This window comes from Mustelus asterias, chromosome 16 (assembly GCF_964213995.1).
Source record: "Mustelus asterias chromosome 16, sMusAst1.hap1.1, whole genome shotgun sequence".
Taxonomy (NCBI): domain Eukaryota; kingdom Metazoa; phylum Chordata; class Chondrichthyes; order Carcharhiniformes; family Triakidae; genus Mustelus; species Mustelus asterias.
In genome coordinates, this window is record NC_135816.1 from 34258130 (window position 1) to 34285097 (window position 26968).

General features: G+C 45.2%; 1 protein-coding gene across 4 annotated transcripts in view; it reads right to left on the minus strand.

Annotated features, from left to right (window-relative positions):
- LOC144505092 (uncharacterized) overlaps positions 1-24694 on the minus strand; it is a 41226-nt gene extending 16532 nt beyond the window's left edge. Inside the window, exons 1-2 of one of the 4 annotated variants that reach the window (XM_078230891.1) lie at positions 24532-24694; positions 2526-2601 (exon numbers count right to left, since the gene is read on the minus strand). In XM_078230891.1, coding sequence (XP_078087017.1) covers positions 2526-2562 — 37 coding nt within the window. In that variant the 5' untranslated portion in view covers positions 2563-2601; positions 24532-24694. Of the gene's footprint in view, positions 1-2525; positions 2602-11223; positions 11571-23428; positions 23569-24461 lie in introns of those variants that run through there. The other 3 variants (XM_078230892.1, XM_078230893.1, XM_078230895.1) reach the window with 3 other exon arrangements.
- Positions 24695-26968: the final 2274 nt, after the last annotated feature.

Consider the following 26968-nt stretch of genomic DNA (forward strand, 5'->3'; position numbering starts at 1 on the left):
GGCCTAACCAGTGCTTTATAAAGCCTCAGAAGTACATCCCTGCTTTTGTATTCCAAGCCTCTTGAGATAAATGACAACATTACATTTGCTTTCTTAATTACGGACTCAACCTGCAAGTTTACCTTTAGAGAATCCTGGACTAGGACTCCCAAGTCCCTTTGCACTTTAGCATTATGAATTTTGTCACCGTTTAGAAAATAGTCCATGCCTCTATTCTTTTTTCCAAAGTGTACGACCTCGCACTTGCCCACGTTGAATTTCATCAGCCACTTCTTGGACCACTCTCCTAAACTGTCTAAATCTTTCTGCAGCCTCCCCACCTCCTCAATACTACCTGCCCCTCCACCTATCTTTGTATCATCGGCAAACTTGGCCAGAATGCTCCCAGTCCCGTCATCTAGATCGTTAATATATAAAGAGAACAGCTGTGGCCCCAACACTGAACCCTGTGGGACACCACTTGTCACCGGTTGCCATTCTGAGAAAGAACCTTTTATCCCAACTCTCTGCCTTCTGTCTGACAGCCAATCGTCAATCCATGTTAGTACCTTGCCTCGAATACCATGGGCCCTTATTTTACTCAGCAGTCTCCCGTGAGGCACCTTGTCAAAGGCCTTTTGGAAGTCAAGATAGATAACATCCATTGGCTCTCCTTGGTCTAACCTATTTGTTATCTCTTCAAAGAACTCTAACAGGTTTGTCAGGCACGACCTCCCCTTACTAAATCCATGCTGACTTGTCTTAATCCGACCCTGCACTTCCAAGAATTTAGAAATCTCATCCTTAACGATGGATTCTAGAATTTTGCCAACAACTGAGGTTAGGCTAATTGGCCTATAATTTTCCATCTTTTTTCTTGTTCCCTTCTTGAACAGTGGGGTTACAACAGTGGGGTTACCCGTCTAATTTCCTCCCTGATGACACTGTATTTCCCTTTACTCCAGAGAAACACTTTCCTAGCCTGCCTGATCCTATCTCTTTCCAATGCTATCGTGAAGGAGATAGAATTATGATCGCTATCCCCAAGATGCTCACCCACTGAGAGATCCTCCACCTGTCCAGGTTCATTAGCCAGCACCAGATCAAGTACAGCCTCTCCTCTAGTAGGCTTATCCACATACTGTGTCAGGAAACTCTCCTGGACACACCTAACAAACTCCTCTCCATCCAAACCCCTAGCCCTAGGGATATTCCAATCTATGTTTGGGAAATTAAAATCTCCCATCACGACAACTCTGTTATTCCTACATCTCTCCAGGATCTGTTTCCCCATCTGCTCCTCAACATCTCTGTTACTATTGGGCGGCCTATAGAAAACACCCAGCAACGTTACCGACCCCTTCCTGTTCCTCACCTCCACCCACAGAGACTCCGTAGTCAATCCCTCCACGGCGTCCACCTTCTCTACAGCCGTGACACTATCCCTGATCAACAGTGCCACTCCCCCCCCTCTCTTGCCTCCCTCCCTGTCCTTCCTGAAACATCTAAAACCCGGCACCTGAAGCACCCAGTCCTGTCCCTGAGACATCCAAGTCTCCGTAATGGCCACCACATCACAATTCGAAGCAGCAATCCACGCTCTAAGCTCATCCACTTTATTCACTACACTCCTGGCATTAAAATAGACACATCTCAGACCTTCAGCCTGAGCACTTCCCTTCTCCATCACTCGTCTAACCTCCCTCTTACCCTGTTTACATTCCTTATCTATTTGCGAGCTAACCTCCTCGTTCTCAGTCCCCTCATTTCGATTCCCTCCCCCCAACCTTTCTAGTTTAAAGTCTCTCCAGTAGCCTTAGCCAACCTTCCCGCCAGGATATTGGTCCCCCTGGGATTCAAGTGCCACCCGTCTTTTTTAAACAGGTCACACCTGCCCCTAAAGAGGTCCCAATGATCCAAGTACCCAAATCCTTGTCCCTTGCTCCAGTCCCTCAGCCACGCATTCATTCTCCACCGATTCCTGTTCTCACTCTCCCGCGGCACAGGCAGCAATCCCGAGATTACTACCTTTGCATTCCTCTTTCTCAGCTGTCTACCTAACTCCCTATATTCTCTTTTCATGACCCCTTCCCTCTTCCTACCTATGTCAGCAGTACCTATATGCATCACGACCTTCGGCTCCTCTCCCTCCCCCTTCAGGATTTCTGGGACTCGACCAGAGACATCCCGGACCCCTGCACCAGGGAGGCAAACCACCATCCGAGAGTCCCGTCTGTGTCCGCAAAAACGCCTATCTGACCCCCTCACCGTAGAGTCCCCAATTAGCACTACCCTCCTTTCCTTACCCTTTTGCACTACTGGGCCAGGCTCAGCTCCAGAGACACTGCCACCGCTGCTTCCCCCAGGTGGGCTGTCCACCCCATTAGTACTCAGACAGGAGTACTTATTATTAAGGGGCACATCCACCGGGGTGCTCACCATCAACTGAAGTTGTGAAGAATTAAAACAATGAAGTTTGTAGCTGTAAAGTAAACATCGACTCAATCCAAAAATAAAAACAAAATGTATTCCAAAAGATCTCTTACCAACAAAATGAATGATAACTGTAATGCCGTTCATCATTCTTGCAATTAGATGTCCACCACTGGCACTGTATTATCCCTGACAAATAATGCAGAAATGAGAACATTGCCACTGCATTACAACATAAGAACGGTTATTACTTCATATTGTTGAGTCATTTCCTCCCCTATTTTTCCTCATAGCACTTCCTCACATTGGAACTCAATACAGATCATGCAATAATGAAAAGAAAGGTGATAACATCAATTCCTCATCACTTTGGTGTTTCCGAGGCCTAGAATTGGGGCAATTTGTGTGACTTCGGACTACAGAAACAAGAACAGACCATTCATCCCCTTGAGCCTATACCGACATTCAATTAGATCATGTCTGCTACGTATCTCAACATCATCTACCCCCACCCTGGTTTCATCATCTTTAGCAGCCTTGCTGATAGAAACATAAACTGGACAGAAAACTGGGAGGGGGGAGGATTTTTATGTTGCCTTTCTGCCTCAAGAGGACAGCCTGAATTTCCAAAAGCAATTTGCTATTTTCCATGAGCAGCTGCGAATTTCAAACATTAAAATGAGAGCTAATAGTGTAACAGCCCTGAACTTCCTGGATGTGTACCCACGATGCACTAGGGTCAGTTAAATTAATAAGTTAAAAGTGAACCAATTGCCAAGCTCAGAAAGTGGAGGTGAGGAGATTTTGAACTTGCTGACATTTTGAATGGTGATCACTACAGCTGGAAATTATCCATAGAACCATAGAATCCCTACAGTGCAAAAAGAGGCCATTTGGCCCATCAAGTCTGCACCAACTCTCTGAAGGAGCATCCCACCCAGGCCAGAATCTGAACCCTATACCCTGGTGTTGTAAGGCAGCAGTGCTAAACACTGTGACACCATGCCTTTGAGTTATCTAATGCTATGGAGCATTTTTTTAAAAATTGAATACAAACAATTTGTGACTCGCCACTGGAGTGTGAGATCAATGGCAGAGTTTTTTTCCCCTTCCCCGTGCTACCTTTCCCAGCATGTTTCCCATCCTCTACCCACAGTGAGGGCTTCTTGGGAACAACTCTGGCAAATCTCGGCAGGCATATCTCTGGAACCATTCTCCCGAAGCAAGAGGTGCAAGAGAGGATAGAAAAAGTGGAGAGAGGCGGCACTGAGAGAAGATGCATCCCAATAGACATAACTGTCTCCCAAAAAACATACTGGCAATACAGGCCCTCTCGATTTCTAGTAGAAGGGTGCAGTTAACCAGCGGAAATAATGGAGCTGAACCAATACAGCACAAGGACTTGTAACCAAGGGCATCTGCCCATAACAGTTTTGTCTGTGGATAGAGAATTCATTGAATCTCTACAGTGCAGAAGAAGGCCTTTGGCCCATTGAGTCTGCACTGACAACAATCCTACCCAGGCCCTATCCCCATAACCTCATGTATTTACCCTCCTAATCCCCCAACACAAAGGGGCAATTGAGCATGTTCAATCAACCTAACCCACATGTCCTTGGAGGAAACTGGAGCACCTGGAGGAAACCCACGCAGACACAGGGAGAATGTGCAAACTCCACACAGACAGTCACCCAAGGCTGGAATTGAACCCAGGTCCCTGGCGCAGTGAGGCAGCAGTGCTAACCACTGTGCCCCTGTGCCGGTCATGACTACACACAATTTATATGGAATCAGGGTAATTTCAGACAGCCTTGGGGATCTTTCCAGAATCAATTAGGGTGACATCCAAGCATGTATTTGCCAAGTGACAAATTCATTTTTCAGGAGAGCTGAGCAACTCATACTGTTTGGTGCAACATTACCTACATTACATCAGTGACTACACTTCAAAAAGTACTTCATTGGTTGTAAAGTGCTTTGGGATGCCTGGAAGTCGTGAAAGGTTCTACATGAATGCAAGACAGCAGGGAGGTATTACTAAATAGTACCCTAAATTACTCTTGTTGGGAGGTGAAAGAAGAATGCCCAGAAAATAATGAAGCTCACAGTGGCTTCGGGCATCTAAGTCCCTGCTGGTTGACAAGTTACCTTTATATTTGTGCTGAGGCTAGTTTTGAAGTGCCTCAATCACAGTATTTCATGTTAAAGTGGTACAAGGAATAGAAGGGGCTACCCGGGAGATTAGCAGGTACCAGAATCGAATTGGTTGCAATAATGAGAAAGCAAAATGTTGTGGATGCTGGAAATCTGAAATGAAAATAAAAAGTAATGGAAATGCTCAGTGGGCAGGACCACCTGTGGAGAGGAAACAGAGTTAATGGGCAGTTTCTTCCCAAACCCACAGAAGCAGGTTAGGAAACAGGACCAGGAGAGTAGAATATAACACATTGGGTCAGCTACCTGACATATTCACTCCTCTGAGCAATCTTGCCAGAGGTAGATCAATGCAGCAGAAGCTACCCACCCAGCAACGATAGACGGCTAAGAAAGGTCATTTATGGGCCAACTAGAAGGAAGTTGACGGAGCCCCAAGATGATCCCAATGGCTGATGGGTGCCCATCCTGAGGGTGGAGATCGGCAGATAACTGGAGGTGGCCTCCTGGTGGCCAGCTAGGGGGTCATCAACATCTCCTCTTAATCATCCTACCATATATCTGCTGGATGATTCAGCCACAGCCGCAAGCCATCTTGTGAAGGGATTCCCACTCCTTCCCTTCCCCCTCTCCTCCTCGCCATCCCCCTCCCTCTCCTCCACCCTCCCCCTCCCCCTCCCAGCAATGACATCCTTTGCCAATTACACTGTTAAACCAATCGTATTGATAAAGACAAGCGATGATCATTCGCTCAACTTCCAAACATGTATAAATAGAGCTGCAACAGTTGGGTGTGGGGAAGCAGAAGGAGACTGTTATAATGAGAATAAACTTGCTTAAGTTAAAAGACTAGCTTATTCCTTTGCTATGTACTATTATTGGAATTCACAGTCAGCACTTGGTAAAGATGTGCCCTTGGCTGGTGGTGCAGGGAACTCTGGGCACCCAGTGCTCAGCTTTGGAGAGGGCCGTCACCTCCCTGGCATGGGAGGAACAGAAGACTAGGGGCAAGGCTGCCAATCACAATAGGAAGGTTGGTGCTGGTAATGAAAGTACAAATGTCAGAGTTTGGTTCAGCGGTGACAAGGGGAAAAACCCACCACAGGAAGGGCAGAACCACAAACAGCAGAGTGCAGGGGAGAGGAAAGAGGCCCAGGAAGACAATGGGGGCAATAGTGACACCACAAAGTCTACTGCTGAAAATATAGCTATGACCAAGATCCAGTGCTGCTCTGCAGGAGGATTGTCACAGTCATCAAAGTCACTTTGACCTTGAGACCTTCTTTGATTTTGTCAAAGGAGCAGTTGTGGACCTTAGTGGCAAATCACAAATGACAGCACGCCGGTGCATTTGCAGGTCACTGATGGCCTCTTTGTCGATGTTATGATCCTAGACCAGACCCCCATGTTGTTGGTAAGATCCAGTTTGAGTCTATTCGCATTTTGTGTTATTGACAGTAGTGGGACCAGAAGATCCCACCGCCACTGGATGGCTCGCCGCCCCCTGCTGTGAGAAACTCACAGTGCGGAGGTCAGAGAACCCCTCCCTCTGTCTCTCTATCTCTCTCTCTCTTTCTCTTAGGATTCCAATCTTCACCTTTGAAGATCTCAGCTTGGAATTCGCTCCAAAAGACACTCCAACTTGAACGGCTTCAATGACAGCAGGGTTTCAATCTCACTTTCTGAGATTCTGTTCTGCTGAATTCCAGAGAAGACTCAGTCACCAGTATCCAAGCACAATTTCAGCTTTCTGGCTGTGCCAAGCAGAATGCTACCACTCCATGGGGGAACCAAGGGGTGTTAACACAGATTCGCCAACTTCAGCTACCATCTTGGACCTTTGGAGCTTCTTCTGAGCCCTCATTGATGATTAAACTTTCTTCTGGACCCACTTCATTTAATGTCTGCTTCCTGCAGGTTTTTTCTCTAATTAGAGCCTGTTTCTCTGTTCCTTCCTTTTAACTGAACTTAACTGGGACCTGTTTCTGCCTCCTTTCTTTGTCCCTTACCTTGGACTTGTTTTCTTGGGACTGCTCCCTGTCCCTTATCTGGGACATTTCTTTTGACCTCTTCCTGTGAGGATTACATGAATGTCAGGAATTTCTTGATACAGGAAAGTTTCAAGTGAGCCACTCTAACCTAGGTTGAGGTGCATGGCAATCTGAGCTACCTGTTCTAATGTTGGAGCAGAAGCAGGCTTCTTGCTGGTCCTATTTTCTATGTTTCTATGTTTCCATCTTACCTGGATCTACCTTATCTATCTCTTTAAGTATTTTGAATGAGATCACATCTTATTCTTTGAAACTTTAGAGGAAACAATCCCAGTTTCCCCAATCTCTCTTCATCAGACAGTCTGACTATCCTGGGGACAAGTCGAGTGAACCTTCGTTGCACTCCCCCTTGGCAATAAAATCTTTCTTAAGGTAAGAAACTCAAAACTGCACACAATACTCCAGGACTGGTCAAACCAGAATTCTATACAAGTGAAGCAAGATTTCACTACTCCTGTACTCAAATCCTCTTGTGAAGGCTAACATACCGTTAGCTTTTCTTAGAATCGTAGAATCATAAAGTGCAAAGGAGTCCCTTTGACCTACTGAGTCTGCACTGACACATGAGAAACACTTAACCTCCCACCTAATCCCATTTACCAGCACTTGGTCAATAGCCTTGAATATTATGATGTGCCAAGTGCTCATCTAGGTATTTTTTAAAGAATGTGAGGCAACTCGCCGCTACCATCCTCCCAAGCAACGCATTCCAGACCATCACCACCCTCTGGGTAAAAAGGTTTTTCCTCACATCCCCCTAAACCTCCTGCCCCTCACCTTAAACCTATGTCCCCTCATGACTGACCCTTCAACTAAGGAGAACAGCAGTTCCTTATCCACATTGTCCATGCTGATGAGGTCACCCAGGTCCTCTTGTATATCTACACTTTCCAATCTCTTACCATTAAAGTGCATCTGTTCTTCCTAAAAAGTGCAAAACCTCACATTTTTCCACATTATATTCCATCTGTCATGTTCTTGCCGACTCACTAAGGGTGGGATTTTCCAGCCGCATTTCCCCTGAGGTCAATGGACCTTTGCATGGTCTTCACCCCCTCCCCCTCCCCCCACCGCTTGTTGTAATTCCCATGGCAGGCAGGACAGGAAAAATCCCCCCCCCCTAAGTCTGTCTAAACCTTCTTGAAGCTGTTTTGCATTTTCCTCACACCATACATTCCTGCCTAGCTTTGTGCCATTTGTGAACTTGAAAATAATACATTTGGCCTCCACATCCAAATCATTAATATATATTTTGAAGAGCTAGGACCCAAATACTGATTCATGTGGTTCCTCACTAGTCACAGCCTGCTAATGTGAGACTGAACCATTTTCTGCCTGTTAACCAAATCTTAACCATTACAAGTATATTACCTCCTACTTCTTGTGCTTTAATTTTGCGAACCAACCTCCTGTGAAGGACTTGATCAAAAACCTTCCGAAAATCCAAGCATACTACGTCCATCTTTATCAACTCTATTAGTAACATCCTCAAAAAACTCCAACAGCTTTGTTAGATGTGATTTCTCATTCATAGTCCATGTTGACTCTATTCAATCAGATCATTATTTCCCAAGTGTCCCTTAATCACACACATCCTTTACATTAGATTCTTGCATTTTCTCTACTACTGATGTAAGGTTGTGGTTCCCTATTTTCTTTCTCCCTCCGTTCTTAAATAGTGGGGTATTATTCTGGGGGATTTCTTGTATCGTCCTCAGCGAAGACAGGCACAAAGTAATCATTTAACTTCTCTGCCATTTCTCTATTCCCCACTATGAATTCTCCTGATTCTGCCTGTGATGGCCCCATATTTTTACATACCTATAGAAGCTTTTACAATCCGTTTTAATGTATTTTTGCCAGTTTGCTTTCACAATATATTCTCCCTTACTTGATCAGTTTCATGGTCCTTTGCTATATTCTAAAATTTCCCCTCCCCACATCATCATCAAGGGAGGTGATGGCCTAGTAGTATTATCACTAGACTATTAATCCAGAAATTCAGCTAATGTTCTGGGGACCTGGGTTCGAATCCTGCCAAGGTAGAATTTGATTTCAATAAATAAAAATCTGGAATTAAGAATCTACTGATAACCATTGTTGATTTTCGGAAAAACCCAACTGGTTCACTAATGTGCTTTAGGGAAGGAAATCTGCCATCCTTACCCAGTCTGGCCTACGTGTGACTCCAGCAATGTGGTTGACTCTCAACTGCCCTCCAAAGGCAACTAGGGATGGGCAATAAATGCTGACCAGCCAGTGAAGCCATGTCCCAGGAATGAATTTTTAAAAAATCAGGCTTACCATGTTTCCTGGCAACTTCATAGGCTTTTAAAAAATCTTATATAATCCTTAACTTCCTTTGCTAACCACGATTGACTGACTTTTCTTTTGTGTAGTATAGTTGCTGTAAACTATGTAATCATTCTTTAAAGACTGCCCATTGCATATGTACGGTCATAACTTTTAATATATTTTCCCAATTCACCTCAGCCAATTTGTCTCCCTACTTTCATAATTCCCTTTGTTTGAATTTAACATACTGGCTTCAGTTTGAACTACCTCTTTCAAACATAATGATTCTATCAAGTTCTTGTCCTTCATCTCGAAAGGTTTATTTTATCAGCAAGATTATCATGAACCCTTTTTTGTTACATGATGCTAGATCTAATGTAGCTTAAACTTGAGTCAGTTCTTCAACATGCTGCTCTAGAAAACCATCCCTAACACCTGGAGAATCTCACCCTCCACAGCATTAGTACTCATTAGATTTACTCAATCTATATACAGATTGAAGTCACATGTGATTACTGTATTACTCATGCTTCATGCTTCTCCAATTTCCTGAATAATGCCATGCCCCACACTGCCACGACTGTTTGGTGGCCTATAAACAACTTCTACTGATGTTTACTGTCCTTTGTCATTTTCTTGCTCCATCCAAACAGATTCCACATTTTGTTCTTACAATCTGAGATCCTCCTTTACTAATATACTGATCCCATCCGTTTTTACCAGCACAACACCACTTCCTTTTCCTTTATGCCTGCCCTTCCTAAATGTCGAATATTCTTGAATATTCTAGTCTTGGTCTCCCTGCAGCCATGTTTCCGTAATGGCAATTAAATCATACCCATTTATCTCTATTTGTGCCTTTAATACATCTACCTTGAGTGTTGGCCGGAATTCTCCCAAAGAAGTTCTAAGTGTTGAATTCGCGTGGAAACTGGAGTAATTCACACTGGTTTCTTCAGTAGGAATTCAGAGAAGGATCACCCACACTGTGCACTGCAGAGGCCACCAGCGTGAATATCATTATAAATCAGTGGGCAGGGCCTATTCCAGCCCAGAAGGTTGAAACCAACGGGCCTCTGCGCATGCGCAGTGACCCTGCGTTGTCAGCCTCTCAATTGCTGACCAGCTCGATCGCTGACCAGCCCCACGATCCCCACAATGCTGTCCCTCTGACCTCCCCCCCTCCCACCCCCACCCATGGCCTAATTGCTGGCCCCCTGACCATGCCTGGGCCAGCCCTGACCGTCCACCTCCTATCCCGTCCCTTCCCGGACCACCCCGATCTCCAGCACTCACCCCCAACAGTTACCCCCTCCTCTCAGTAGTGCCAATCCCACTCCCCCTCCCTCCCCCCCCCAGCAAGCAGACCCTCCCCAGCTGAGCCCCCCCCCCCCTTCCTGGCTGAACACCCCCCTCCCTCCCACCCCCAGCCCACCCTGCTGGCCTCCTTCCTCAGTTGATGATTTCAATGGCAACGTGACAGCAGGACCTCTAAATTCCAACCATGTCCCCTTGGCACTGCCCCATGCCCGATGGGCTTGGCCAATGTGCCCCCTGGACATTGAATTGGCACTTTGCCGCTTGGGCAGTATCAGAGGGCATAGGCTAGCACAGCCAGTGTGCACATGCCCGGGGGCACCACGCCCCACTGCACAACCCTTTGAGGGGCCCCGATTGCCCCCCCCCCCCTTCACTACACCAGGGTCAAGCCGCCAGCTTCCCGAGGGGAACTACTGTAATCCCTGCTGGAGTGAAATACTCTGGTGGGGTGGAAAGGCTAGCGGGCAAGGAGACCTCAGTCCCGGGCCCCCTAATAGCATTTAAATGATACTTAAAATATCATTTAAATGCAACCCCCGCCAATTTCCGAAGTGGAGCAAGCTGCGCCGGAAATCAGGAGCTGGAAATCCAGCTCTGGGAGACACACATCGCCCCTGCGTGATTGTCCTGGCCTGCTGCGCTAGAAAATTAGCACAGCAGGATGGGAGAATCACGGCTGTTGTGTGCATTCAAGTAGAATGCCCTTAACTTAATCTTTTTGACATCATTCCACATTCTTGGTTTAATTGATGCTTGCCCTCAATTTGCCTGCTTTCTATATTCACTTGCCACTTTTCTACTTCACGTTACCAGCTGTACTTCCAGATAATTTGAGCTACCCCTCAGGTCCCCAACCTCTGACAAGCTAGCTATTTGAGGATGAAGCCTGAATCATTTAATCACTTACTGCCAATGAAGGAAGCACAAGTGCATCCTAACAGACAATATCACCAAAACATTGTAAGAAAAGAATATTTAATTGTTCATTTACCTGGTCTTCATCCTGACGTGACTTTACTTCAAGGAGAATTAATGCAACCTACAATAGCCTCACAAGCAGGAGCAAATACTTCTTCATATTTGCAGATTTACGCAACCTATGTGTTCATTTGTGTTTGAAGTGAAGTTTCCCATCTGTCGCCTGTTTCCTACATTCTTTCAAAATTCTACCAGCCAGAGATGATCAGAAATCACAGTAAGAAGTTACAGAGGATCATGTCGCAGTGCTTATTATTAAATTCCATCAAGGACCCTGACAGCAATTACTAAGGCAAATTTTTACATAATGAGAGGCGGTAGCCAATGCATCTGGCCCAATGGGTTGTAAAGTATTTGGATGAGGTGTTGAGGAGCAAAGAAGTTACTTGAGGAAGTGGAACGGTGGTATAAGAACGTAAACAGACATAACGGAGGGAGTGGAGAAGTGGTTCAGCAACAGGATATAAAAGTTGTTACTGTTTAAAGAAGCAACACATGCAATAACGGAAGAGGATAAACTAGAACAACAGGGTGGTAAGAGGGCAAAGGAAGATTTTAACTGCCAGGCTTCACAAAGGCCTCTCCTGTCTGTTGCTGACAAAGGAAAGCAGCCTTCAGCCAACCCAGCAAAGTGTCTGTTTTTTTGGAAAGCAGTGTTTTGTGTTAAGGTTTCTTGAACTTCCACAGCAGAGTGGGAGGGAGTGAGAAGCCACATGACATATCATTCCTTCAGCTGGAATAGGTTTACCTTGTGGTAATATTACTGTATTTTATAGATTATAAAAATATAAAGAATTGTTGCCTAAAGGGGTGTTTAGTTGTGAGCCTACCCAAGTAGAAAATCCTTTAGGGGAATGTTCTGTAAAACTAATTTTAGCCGTGTAAATGGATTCTTGTGAATTTTGGTTTTCTTTTCCCTTGTTCATAAATGCTTTAAATTAATATTTAAAATCCCCAAAGTGTGAATGGAATTTGTGGCTTCTGACTTCAGTACACATCTTTTCTTGTGGTCAAAATACGAAAAGAAAAGATTTGTGATGGCTTGCCATGTTTCCCTTTGGGATTTGTTTTGCACAGAAGTTACCACATATCGGACCATAATACTACGAAATTGTGCATTTTTACATTGGACATAAGGCACAGAAAATACCATTAGCCCAACCAGACTCAAGAGGAGGCTCCACATGAACCTCCTCTCATCTTTCCTCATCTAAATCAACTATCATAATCCCCTATTATCTTCTAGTTCAAATGTTTGTCTTGTTTCTCTTAAATGCTTCTATACTATTCAAAGATGTGCGGGTTAGGTGCATTGACCATACTAAATTGGAATTACAGGGATGCTTAAATGTGGGATTACAGGGATAGGGCCTGGTGGGATTGTTGTCAGTGCAGACTCGATGGGCCGAATGGCCTCCTTCTGCACTGTAGGGATTCTATGATATGCTCCAATCACTTCCTGTGGCAGTAAGTTCCACATTTTTGCCATACTTTGGATACATAAAATTTTTCTAAATTTCCTATGCGGATTTCTTGGTGACTATCTTATATTGATGACCTCTGTCCTCTAGGTTTGCTCTTTTCCACAAGATGAAACAATGTCTGGGATCCCCCCTCCACAACCCCCCCATCCCCCGACCTACTCACTGCAGTGGGTTCTTCTGCTGTGGATGTGGTATGCCGAAGTCTAGGGCTTTTGCATGGCTTGCGCACACCATTACCTGGGAACCTGCCACAGGGCTTGGCTTCAGCGGAACTGGAGGATCCCACTGGTGGGAAGAGCCAGAAAATCTCACCTATTATTTTTGCTTCCGTTCCATCAAAACCTTGCATAATTTCAAAGACTTCCACTAGGTCAAGTATTCAAAGGAAAAGAGACTGAACTTGTCAATCTTTCCTGTCACGAATACTATGCCTTTTTGGTATTATCCTCGTAAATCTTACTTACACTTGCTCCAATGCTTCTATATCGTTATTCCACTGAATGCTGTACTCTAAATGTGGTCTAACTAAGTTTGATACACGTTTAGCAAAGCTTTCTTACTTTTCAATTCAATCCCTCTTGAAACATAGCCCAATCTTTTGTTTTACTTTTCTTTATGGCCTTGCTACAGCCTGTGACACAGCTTTGAGTGATTGATATATTTGTACTCAGAGATCTCTTTGTACCTGTACCCTATCTAGACTTGCATTTTCCAAGTAATAATTGACTACTCTATTCTTACCAAAATGTACCAGCTCACATTTATCTGTGTTAAAATTTATTTTGCTAATTCTTTAATTATTTTCATTGGACAACATGGTGCCACAGTGGTTAGCACTGCTGCCTCACAGCACCAGTGACCGGGGTTCAATTTCGGTTTGCACCACTGTCTGTGTGGAGTCTAAACATTCTCCCTGTGTCTGTGTGGGTTTCCTCCAGGTGCTCCAGTTTCCTCCCACAGTCCAAAAGATGAGCTGGTTCGGTGCATTAGCCATGCTAAATTCTCCCTCAGTGTACCCGAACAGGCGCCACCGTGTGGCGACTAGGGGATTTTCACAGTAACTGCATTGCAGTGTTAATATAAGCCGACTTGTGACACGATTAAATAAACTTGAAACTTTAAAACTTTTGTCCATTCTGCAAGTTTATTAATATACTTTTATAATTTGTTGCAGACTACTCCCCTAATTTGCCGCGGCACGGTAGCACAGTGGTTAGCACTGCTGCTTCACAGCTCCAGGGACCTGGGTTCGATTCCCGGCTTGGGTCACTGTCTGTGTGGAGTTTGCACATTCTCCTCGTGTCTGCGTGGGTTTCCTCCGGGTGCTCCGGTTTCCTCCCACAGTCCAAAGATGTGTGGGTTCGGTTGATTGGCCATGCTGAAAATTGCCCTTAGTGTCCTGAGATGTGATGGTTAGAGGGATTAGTGGGTAAATATATAGGGATATGGGGGTAGGGCCTGGGTGGGATTGTGGTCGGTGCAGACTCGATGGGCCGAATGGCCTCTTTCTGTACTGTAGGGTTTCTATGATTTCTATGATATGCAAATTTAGAAATTGTATTTGATTCCAAAGTCCGAAGAATTATTGTAAATTGTGAACAGCAGTGGTCTCTGCACAAATCTTTGTGGAGCACCGGGACTGGGGTTTTTAGTTCTGCGTCGGGAACCCAGTCACTTATTCAGTTCTATATCTCAACCCAGACATGTCCACTAATGCCAAGCCAACTAATCACAGTGAATAGGTGCACCATCTGATCATGGATGGTGAGTGAGCTTCTGACGTTGAAGAGAATGCGGCAGCATTCAGCAATCAGCAGTCTCACGGGCTAAGATGGGAGCTATTGATGTGAACATGGAGGGAGAGGGGGAGAAGTGAAGCTAAGTTTATCTTTATTCTCAAAAATGCCATGCTGCCTGGTCATGGTTCTGGCGGGGCAGCTCCTCCAAGGGATGGCTTGCGGCTGCAGCTGTGGTGTGGAAGGCGCCATGGTTGAGGCCAAGGTGGATTGCCTGCATTTCATGTGGCACAATAATGGAGCCCAAATACCAATAGCTTTGCTACCTGCTGTTCCTTGATGGGTAGCAGATCCACCCAGATTTGGATTGAAAATGGCTTAGGGTCATGATCATAATGGGGAACCAGCACAGAAGCTGAGAGCACCAAATTGTGTTCACACCAATCTCTGATCTCGCCCCGACCCATTTAAAAATCCTGGCCCAATTTCCATCTTCTGCCACTCTGAATAAATACTCTTTACTCTCACTCTTTGCTTTCTTTCTTAAGAGCAGTCCATTCTGTCACTTGTCTCCCTTAGTCTATTATGGAGATATCTTACAGAAGGCCTTTTGAAAACACATTTCATTGTCTTCTCTTTCTGTCACCTCTCAAAATCTTAGTGAGGTTGGTCAAGAACATAAGACCTAGGAGCAGGAGTAGACCATCTGTCCCCTCGAGCCCCCTCCGCCATTCAATAAGCTCATGGCTGATCTTTTCATGGACTCAGCTCAACTTACCTGCTCGCTTACCAAAGCCCTTAATTCCTTTACTGTTCAAAAATTTATCTATTCTTGCCTTAAAAAACATTCAGTGAGTTAGCCTCAACTGCTTCACTGGGCAGGGAATTCCACAGATTCACAACCCTTTATGTGAAGAAGTTCCTCCTCAACTCAGTCCTAAATCTGCTCCCCCTTATTTTGAGGCCATGTCCCCGAGTTCTAGTTTCACCTGCCAGTGGAAACAACTTCCCTGTTTCTATCTTATCTATTCCCTTCATAAACTTATATGTTTCTATAAGATCTCTCCTCATTCTTCTGAATACCAATGGGTATAGCCCAAGTCTACTCTGTCTCTCCTCATAAGCCAACCCTCTCTACTCCGGAATCAACCTAGTGAATCTCTTCTGCACTCCCTCCAGTGCTAATATATCCTTTCTCAAATAAGGAGACCAAAACTGTACAAAGTACTCCAGGTGTGGCCTCACCAGCACCTTATACAACTGCAACATAACCTCACTGTTTTTAAACTCCATCCCTCTAGCAATGCAGAACAAAATTCCATTTGTCTTCTTAACTACCTGCAGCACCTGCAAACCAACTTTTTGTGATTCATGTAGAAGAACACCCAGGTCCCTCTGCACAGCAGCATGCTGCAATTTTTTACCATTTAAATAATAGTCCATTTTGCTGTTATTCCTACCAAAGTGGATGACCTCACATTTACCAACATTGTACTCCATCTTCCAGGCCCTTGCCCAACTCGCTTAGATATCTATATCCCTTTGCAGACCTTTAGCGCCCTCTGCACACTTTGCTCATCTTAGTGTCATCTGTGAATTTTGACACACTACACTTGGTCCCCAACTCCAAATCATCTATGTAAATCGTAAACAATTGCGGTCCCAACACTGATCCCTGAGGCACACCACTAGTCACTGATCGCCAACCATTACCCCCACTCTTTGCTTTCTGTTAGTTAACCAATCCTCTATCCATGCTAATACATTACCCATAACATCATGCCCCCTTTACCTTATGGGGCAGCTTTTGGTGTGGCACATTGTCAAATGCCTTCTGGAAATCCAGATACACCACATCCACAGGTTCCCCATTGTCCACTGCACATGTAATGTTCTCAAAGAATTCCACTAAATTGCCCTTCATGAATCCATGCTGCATCTTTCCAATGGGACAATTTATATTCAGATGTCTTGCTATTTCTTCCTTGATGATAGATTCAAACCGGCCTATAGTTACCCGCCTTTTGCGTACCTCCTTTTTTAAACAGTGGTGTCACATTTGCTGTTTTCCTATCTGCAGGAACCACCGCAAAGTCCAGCGAATTTTGGTAAATTACCACTAGTGCATTTGCTCTTTCTCCCGCCATCTCTTTTAGTACCCTGGGAGGCATTCCATCAGGGCCAGGAGACTTATCTACTTTTAGTCCCATTAGCTTGCCCAACACTACCTCTTTTGTGATAGTTTCTAGGTCCTCACCTGCCATGGCTTCTTATCATCAATTTTTGGCATGTTATTTATGTCTTCCACTGTGAAGACCGACACAAAATACCTGTTCAATGCCTCAACCATTTCCTCATTTCCAGTTATTAAATCCCCCTTCTCATCCTCTGAATGACCAATGTTTACTTCAGCCACTCTTTTTCATTTTATATATTTATAGAAACTTTTGCTATCTGTTTTTATATTCTGAACTTGTTTACTCTCATAATCCATCTTACTTTTCTTTATAGCTTTTTTCGTGGCTTTCTGTTGACCTTTAAAGATTTCCCAAACCTCTAGTTTCCCACTAATCTTTGCCACTTTGTATGCATTTTCTTTCAATTTGATACCCTCCTTTATTTCCTTAGATATCCATGGCTGTTTATTCCTGTTTCTACAGTGCTTCCTTATCCCTGGTATATACTTTTGCTGAGCACTGTGAAAAATCACTTTGAAAGTGCTCCACTGTTCCTCAATTCTCCCACCATAAAGTTTTTGCTCTCTGTCTACCTTAGCCAACTGCTCCCTCATCCCATTGTAATCTCCTTTGTTTAAGGACAAGACACTGATATTGGATTTTACCTTCTCACGCTCCATTTGTATTTTAAATTCAACCATACTGTGATCGCTTCTTCTGAGGGGATCCCTAACTGTAAGATCATTAATTATTCCTTTCTCATTACAGAGGACCAGATCTAGGATAGCTTTCTCCCTGGTAGGTTCCATTACATACTGTTCAAGGAAGCTATCGTAGATACATTCTATGAACTCCTCCTCAAGGCTGCCTTGACTGACCTGGTTTGACCAGGATGGATTCCTCTGGAATCCATGCTGACTATTCATTAGCATGTTTTTCATTTCTAGATGTTCTTCTACTTTCCTTTAGTAAAGAATCCATCATTTTTCCTATCACTGAATTGTTCTCCAATCTTTGGAATTGGTCTGTTCTTCTTCTTAAATATAAGAATTATATTAGCAGCCACCAGCATGGCATCTTTTTTTTCCCAATTAATTATTAAACATGAGTAGCCTAGCCTCTGCTATCTCTTCTCTTTTGTTAAATTTTGTTAAAATATTTTATTTTACGGAACTCGTCTCTAACTGTTTTTATTTGCCGAGTTCCAACATAATTGCTTCACGTGATTCCTCTTATTAAAATTACCTGATGCACGTTCTAATTCTATTAAACACTTATTCAGTAATACTTAAACAGTTACTCAGCTGCCGTGGATCTGTTTTATTTCAATCTCCTTGTCAATAATTCTTTCTGCTCCATTGCACCTACATACCCTTTCCTTCACATTATATGCTAAATATCCGATCATGCGTTATGCTTATCCATTTAGCCTGTCATGCCTCACTATCCGACACTCCAGGAGCCAGCGACAATGGACTGAATCTATTGGAACTGAGTTCATCCACGGGGCAGTGAAATCAAACATTCAAGGAGCTGAATTTCAGCCCCAGAAGTGCCACATTTGGCGTGGGAATCAGTGCTTGGCTAATCCTGCACTAGACCGTGCTGCTGTATTTCAAAAGAACAAAATGGCAATAAAGCTGCCTTCGGATGTGCATCTCTGTTTTGTGTTTGAAAGCTATTTACAAGTGTGGTATATACTTAACAGATGGGGAAGTGAACATGAGATTTGGAAAGATAAAATCTTAACAGGAATGCATATGGCTCTGACTAATACTGCCATATATAGTAGGTTTTGCAGAATTATTCCATATTAAGTATGATTGCCTCGTTTGCTATTTGAACACATTCCAGAAGTAATCGACTGTTGAGGTTGGTGTGGCTGGTTATTTAGCAATTCTGTTTTCCTTTTTTGCAATCTTCCTTGATGTCGTTTACTCACACTGGGTTTCAGCTTTGTAATCGTCTAGAACCCTTTTGCAAGTGCTCAGTCTTTGTAAATATAATTTCATCATGACTTTCACAGGTATCTTGATGATGCAGGGAATTTCAGCTAATTCCCAAAACTGTCTTCACCTGATATTTAGACATGCAAACACCTAGCCTGTGTTCGAGATTGCAGTTAAAGCCGATCCTCCCCGAAACATTCTAAGTGCTGAATTAGCGGGGGAAATGGTGCAATTCACGATTGTTTTTTCAGTGGGAGTTCACACTCGAATCTCCCTACTCTGTGCAATGCAGAGGTTACAATCATGAATATCATTAAAAGCTCAGGGGGCAGGGCCTATTCACGCCAGAGTCTGACAGTTCCGGAACTCTGCGCATGCGCAGTGGCCCCGATCTGTCAGCCTCCTATTTGCTGGCCAGCTCAATCGCTAGCCAGCCCGGGAGCCTCGCAATGCTGCCCTCCGACACTCCCCCCAGGGCTCGATCGTGGCCCCCACACGACCATTCCCGGGCCAGCCCTGACCTCCTCCCCTCCTGGAGCACCATGATCTCCAGCCCCGCACCAGCAGTGATGAACACCCCACCCCCCCACTCCATCAGAACCCCCCCCCCATGGGAGGCAGACCCCCCCCGGAAGACCAACCCCTCCCCCAGCCAGCCCCGATCGCTAGCCTCCCTCCAGCACCGACCAAATTCCAATGCAGAGTGGCAGCAGGAACCCCCACCCCCCACCGATCACCCCTAGGCTCTGCCCACAATAGGCCCCGCCCCCTTGGCACTGCCCCATGCCCGGTGGGCAGTGCCAAAGTGCCCGCGGGCATGGGCACTTTGCCTATTGGGCAGTGCCAGGGAGCACAGACTGGCACTGCCAGGGTGCCCAGGCTCAGGGAGCATTACTCCCCACCACCCGATCCCTGCGGGGACTCCGATTGCCCCCCCTTTCACTTCAGCCGGGTCTCCCACTGGTTCCCCGAACGTGGGGAGCTACTCCCAACCCCGCCGGAATGAAATACTCCTGGCGGGGTGGGAGATGCTATCGGGCCCTGAGAAATCAGTCCCGAGCCTGATAATGACATTTAAATTACATTAAAAACAGATTAAAATCACTTACCTAGTCTACCCGTTGGTTTCCAGCATGGTATTTACTGCGCCTGCTCTACGGCGGTGGGAGGCGTGCATGCTTCGGGGATGCAAGCGTAAATCCTGCAAAATGGCCGACAGGCGCATCTCCCAACACAATGCGTCAAAAAAACTAGTGCGTCGCGATGGGAGAATCGGGCCCTAAATATTTAAAATTCCGCCTTTGCTCAGGAACACTGCAACTGAGGGAATATTTTCTCTTGAACAACTCAACACAAGGCCCACTGGAGTGGAGTCAGAGGGGTGATACACTCCTCCCACTAAACATCCTCTGCCCGGGAGATGGTTTGCCTTCATTCATAAGGAGAAAGATCTGCTCCAGAATCCTGGCTGAGATCAGTGGAGAATCAAATAAACCCGACATCTTCTTGCTCTCTGCAGTTTACTGTTGTTTTTATAGATATAGCTCTTGGGGCTAAAGGGATCAAGGGATATGGAGGCGGGGGGGGTGGGGGGCGGGGGGGGATCAGGATATTGAATTTGATGATCAACCATGATTATAATGAATGGCGGAACAGGCTTGAAGGGCCAAATGGCCGACTCTTGCTTCTAGTTTCTATGTTGTACAATGCCATTTATGTATTGAATGCTCCTCCTCCAGAATGAACAGCCACATTATTGCATTGAGAGGGTAACTGCTTCTTAAACATATTTACAGTTTTAGTTTTTCATTTATTAAGAGCTGAATAAATCAAAGTGACAGTGATTGCAAGGAGTGCACTAACAGTCTGTTCATTCTTATTCTCAGTTTATATATTTTTTTGCAGAATTGTGGCAGACTTTTCACAAACGGACTGTTGCTATAGCAACAGTCCAGCTGAGGCTGGAGATTTACTGTTGTGAACAGTAAGCAGAAGATTTGATAACTTTTCCATTGAAGATTTATTTTGAAATAACAGAGTTTATTTTGGATCTACCTGAATTCGTAAAAGAATACAAGGATATAAGCAACACAAGTGCTTAAGCTAGCTATTCCCCAGTGTGGAAATAGAAGCCAGTTGTCAATGAATCATGAACAAGGTACACGAGAGCAGCTTCAGCCCTCAGAGGTGGTGCAGTCATTTTTTTTTAGCATTGACTGATAGCTTCGCTTAACAGTTTCCAGACAAAATTCCTGATAGCGACCTCTCAGCTCCTCCACAGTAATTCATCCATCAGCTGAGACTCTAAACTAATAATAAGTCTGCTTGTTTGGATGGTGTATGCTGAAGAGCAGGATGTCTTCACTAAATCTTGGCCAAAATTCTTCCAACTCTCAGCATAATGGCTGCTGCTTTTGCTTGTATAATGACAATCTATCAAACATGTAGTTAATTCGCAATAAAGATTTTTGAAAGTTCACAAGAGGCATAAGTGGCTAATAAATGCGAGTTATTTTCTTCCGTTTGGTTTACTTCTCCTTCTGCAATTTTTTTTTAACTTTATTCCGCTCGCTCCATGTTAACGCCATTTGTTTCTTATCTGCCTGAGGCTTTCCGTTCTGTTCCATGGTGATGGGCTGAGCTTATTACCTGCCCCAACACCTTATGCCAAAGGAAACAAACTTTATCTTCTTTTACACAACGGCAGCTCCAGTCATTGAGACACAGCGTAGGTTGGATGCAGAAGACAGCACATTTTCCACTGCCTCTTTGGCCAAGCTTTTATCATCATCTGACCTGATACATGCCTCAAATTTGCCTTAACCTGAGTGTCAAAATGGCATGACGCATTCCTAAATGTGACCTTTCCATTTCATGTATCGGTCATCCTGTAAGCTCTCTCAGTGATTTAGCCAAATTGATCCCAATTTCTGTTGAAATATGGGCAGGTTTCTGGACTTCCACATGCAGCAGACAATCAAAAAGTCTATTGTGATGTCAAGGTCTACAGCAAATACAAAGTATAAAAGCAACATGCTGCTTGGACCTTGTGCGGAATATCATGTTCAACTTTGGATACCCATTGCAGGAAAGATACTGATCTTTCCTGGCCCGTTCTTGAGTAGCGCAGCAGGCCAGGAAGTGTCAGCGGAAGGCCAGAAACAGGCGGAACAATGTGAGGGTGATTACACAATGCAGCTGCTTATTTGCATCTATTTAGTGAACCTGGGATGCAATCTTCTGGGCTCACTAATGTTTCTGACCCTACTAGTGGAGGTCCACACCAGTGGAGATCACATATAGTCCTTAGCAACAGGGACTCACTGGTCGGACCAAATGTCATTGAGGTCCCTCGAGATGTTGGAGGCAAGTGGGGTGTCCCTTGGGCAGTGCTGGCTTGGCACCCTAAAACTGCCCACTGGGCACCCTGCCACTGCAGCCTGGCACCCTGACAATGCCAGCCTGGAACCCTGGCAATGCTAGCCTGGCACCCTGGCACTGCCCACTGGGCACCCTGGCGCTGTCAGCCTGGCACACTAGCAACGTCCAGTGGACACCGGGCAGTGCTAAGGGGCCGGATGGGGGTAGGGCTAGATAGGGGTGGGGCCAGACCGGGAGTGGGGGGAGGTAGGAGGAGAGGGAATGGGGGGAACTCTGCATTGGGGGATGTGGGTTGGTGATGGGGCTTGCGCTCAGAGGCTGGGTCCGACCTGGCCATCAGGAGGCCAGCCATTGGGTTGGGGAGTGTCGGGGCCGACGCTTGGGGGAGCAGGATGGGACAGCAATCGGGAGAGGTGGGGCCAGCGATGTCAGGGGGGCATGTCTGGGCCGGTGATCGGGCAACTGGTGATGTCCGGGGAGGGGGAGGGGCATGTCAACTGATTTCCTGGTATACTGGGAGATTGGCACACATGCGCTGGCCCCCTCAGCAGTCTGATGCCGGCCTCTCGGGCAAGATTATGCCCCACCCCCACACCCTCCCACGCCGGCATAAATCTCTGTGCTGCACAGAGTGCCTTGAATTTATTTTACTAAGTTCGCCCCAAAAAACAGGAGAGAAAAAATCTTGTTTCCTCGCCTGTTTGGCACTTAGTTTTTTATTTGGAAAAAGTGAACAAGGATGGTGGAATCCAGAAGACCAAAGTGCGAGGGCTGCGATATAAATTTGGGCAGCACCTGTAATTTTGGTGGTATTGGTGACTTTTGGCTTTCCGCATGCACACCCTTGGATGGGATTTTCCAGTCCCACCCACCCCGAGACTAGAAATTCTTGCCCAAGGTTCACGGATCTTTCAATGGTCCATTGAATTGTCCTGTGATGATTTCTATGGCAGGCGGGACTGGAAAATTTACCCCTTGGGTGTGGGCTGTGCCATTCGTTACTTTGGGTAGGGTCATTCGTGTGAACACAGAGTAAATGTGCCAAAGCATGCAGAGCAGGCAGATGTGCCTGTTAGCATGCAATGCTGTTTTGACTCTAGTGGTACCTTTTTCAACTTGCTCCAGTGAACACCTTTCATTCAGCAGCAGAAAAGACCCTCTGCCTGAGCAGTCCAGTGAGGAACCCATGTCCCCATGATACCATGAGTCATAAAATGCCATCAAGCAGACCATTATGGTGATTAAACACCACTTCCATTGCCTGGATCTCCCCATATGGGTGCTCTGCAGCACTCTCCAGTATACATGTAATCTGTATCCTGCACAAACTCACCATCATGACAGCTTCCACAACAACATTTAGATATTGTGTGGCTTCTGTGACATTGACCATCAGACACCCAATCGTGGTTGGCTTCACAAATGTTCTTCTTGAAATTGACCATTCTCTTGCTGGAAAGGATGGGTCTCAAGATCTATACAAAGACTTACCTGAGGTTTCTTTTGGACTCCTCCATGCTCCTTGTCATAGAGGCTTTCTGACAGGCCTGCCAAACACTATACATTTCTGTTTGAATATCTGTCAAACCTACTTTGTTATACCAATCACTCGAAGTCCTCAGCTGAATCCTAATCTGACCTCTGCACCAGAACCCGTGTACAATCTCACCCTCTGCAGACTATTCACGCCTAGTATCTCGCCATATGCAGGTCCCATCTCTAAGCTCCTCTACAAAGTATTTGCAATGTTAGTACACTAAAGTCCTGCTGTTCGCATGGGTTACGTTTCTTGAAACCGCGAACGGTGAAATCATGAACGATGAACAAATTTACCAATTGGAATCAATTAGATAGGTTGCAGCCATCCTAAAAGTTTACAAGTAAAAAGGCTCAATGGCAATAAAAATTAAATTTTTAATAAATTTAAAGAGAAATTTACTGGAGGAATTTTTAATTAAAATGCAGGAAATAGGTCAAGGGCACTTTGTTTTGGCTTTATTTAGGTGAATTTTTCTTTCCTTTGGTACTTTCTAGAGATGGCTTCCATTTCTTTTTGTAAAACTGCAGGTAAGTGTATATTTGGGTCCACAGTGGGTGAACTGGTGATGAAGAATATTGCACAGATAAGCAAATTCAAGACAGAGAAAGTAACAAATGGTGGGATTTTACTATATCTAAGGTGATCGCTGCGACTGTCTCATCATATGTAGACCATCTGTCCCAAGATGTGTAGGCCATGGTAAATGTGTGGGATTAGAGGGATAGGACAGGGGAGAAGGCCTGGGTAAGATACTCTGTCAGAGATTCAGTGTGGACTCGATGGGCCGAATGGCTTCTTCTGCACTGTAGAGATTCTATGAATCATCATCAGTCTCTTCTTCTTATACTTCTTGCCACTGTGCCACTGCCCAGCCAGGTTGCAGTTCTTGCGTATCAGATAGTGAAAAGACACGAAGACAGGGTTGTAGTGAGGGGCTGGAGAGGGCAGAGGGTAGGGGGGAAAATAAGAGGTGAATACTTATACCGTGCATAGCTTGTAAATCCAAAGCGATTGTGAGATGAGGGGTTCAGTAGGATGTTAGCAAGCGCGTTACCTCTGAGTGTACAGTCATCAATGATCCTTTAAACCCCATCACAGGTCATAGCCGCTCCACCGACGGCAAGCATCATTGCCTCCTTTGGGGTAAGGGTATAAACCATGCTGGTCTCCAGCTGGTTTGCTGCTGCTGCCTCTGTTTGTGCTCCACCTTGTGCTGTAAGAGAGTGTGTAGTGTGCTGCAATGTGTTTGTGTGATGTGGCTATCATGGTTGAATACTTGGAAATATGCACAAGCTGTGAAATGTGGGTGTGAGCCTTGAACAGTGCTAACTGTGTCAAGGTGAGGTGAAATTATGAACGTTCGATCTAAATAATGGCCGATAGAGACTGTTGGTAAAGAGGCAATGGTGAACTGAACAGTGTGTGAGGTGAATAGTTTATTTATAAGGATGTGGCATTTGTAGATGCATTCGCTGACTGTGACCATTTGTGCGAGGTCATTGAACTTATTTTGACATGTCCTCAGGGGTACACTACGAGCATTGACCATAACAGTATCTACTCACATTGCCTTCCAGTGTCTGTCTGGCCCCCATAGGTACAGCACGCCTCTCCTCTTTTCCAACTTCTGCATCAAGGCCTCTGGTACCGCGTCAGAGAACCTTGGAGCACACTTTCTGCCCTGTTACGCCATTTTAGTGTTCTTCTAACTTGGGACACTTTTTGCCCAACCACTTCCACAATCTCCCCCTTAAAAAGTACAGGTTAGCATTAAGTGGAACTATGCTCTTTAAAATTTTGCAACCCCCTGCTCAGGCATGAAGCCACTCATCAATATTCATAGCGTTGGCTGCATGCCATAATCATGTAATGAGCTGCAGTACAAAGTTTGCATGCTGTCTGCATCGAATGGAAGGGTGACAGGTTAATTGTACATCGCAATTCCTGTGCCTGTTTTCTGGCCTCATATAACTTTGTGGCAGATGAGTTTAATGGGTGATCTGATTGAAGCAATGGAGGAAATTGCTGAGGTTGGTAAGGAACAATTCTTCTTTTTATTATGGAAACACAAAAGAGGAAGCCTTAAATAGTTGAGTTACGTCAATTAAAAACAAGGAAAATGTTTATTCGGCTGGGCCAAATCAGAAATTGTCATTTCCTGTCACTATTTAGTCTCAAAAATCAAGCCCAGGCAAATGTTGTTTATATGCAGAGTAGTGCGAATGTGGACATTATCACTACAAAGTCATAGGTGCAAAATCAACTGACCTGCATAAGATGAATACACTCCGGAAGTAAAAGGCATTAATGGAGATGGAAAAATCAAAGCAGAGAATTAGAATTAAAAACATCGAGCTGTTATAGCTAGTAACACCAAAAGGTGCAGCAGGTCAAAGGGATGTGTGACCCCTGCTCTGGAGTCCTTACAAAGTTCATATATTACCATTGGTTTAAACCATTCTGTGTTCAGTGCTTCAGTAATAGAAACATAGAAACATAGAAAAACTACAGCACAAACAGGCCCTTCAGCCCACAAGTTGTGCCGAACACATCCCTACCTTCTAGACCTACCTATAACCCTCCATCCTATTAAGCTCCATGTACTCATCCAGGAGTCTCTTAAAAGACCCTATTGAGTTCGCCTCCACCACCACTGACGGCAGCCGATTCCACTCGCCCACCACCCTCTGTGTGAAAAACTTACCCCTAACATCTCCTCTGTACCTACCCCCCAGCACCTTAAACCTGTGTCCTCTCGTAGCAGACATTTCCACCCTGGGAAAAAGCCTCTGAGAGTCCACCCGATCTATGCCTCTCAACATCTTATACACCTCTATTAGGTCTCCTCTCATCCTTCGTCTCTCCAAGGAGAAAAGACCGGGCTCCCTCAGCCTATCCTCATAAGGCATGCCACTCAATCCAGGCAACATCCTTGTAAATCTCCTCTGCACCCTTTCAATCTTTTCCACATCCTTCCTATAGTGAGGCGACCAAGTGGGGTCTGACGAGGGTCTTATATAGCTGCATCATTATCCCCGGACTCCTAAACTCAATCCCTCGATTGATAAAGGCCAGCACACCATACGCCTTCTTAACCACCTCCTCCACCTGTGGGGCCGATTTTAGAGTCCTACGGACCCGGACCCCAAGGTCCTTCTGATCCTCTACAGTACGATGAGTCTTTCCCTTTATATTGTACTCCTTCGTCCCATTTGACCTACCAAAATGGACCACGACGCATTTATCTGGGTTGAAGTCCATCTGCCACTTGTCCGCCCAGTCTTGCATCCTATCTATGTCCCTCTGTAACTTCTGACATCCCTCCAGACTATCCACAACCCCACCAACCTTCGTGTCGTCAGCAAACTTACCAACCCATCCCTCCGCTTCCTCATCCAGGTCATTTATGAAAATGACAAACAGCAAGGGTCCCAGAACAGATCCCTGGGGGCACACCACTGGTGACCGACCTCCATTTAGAAAAAGACCCA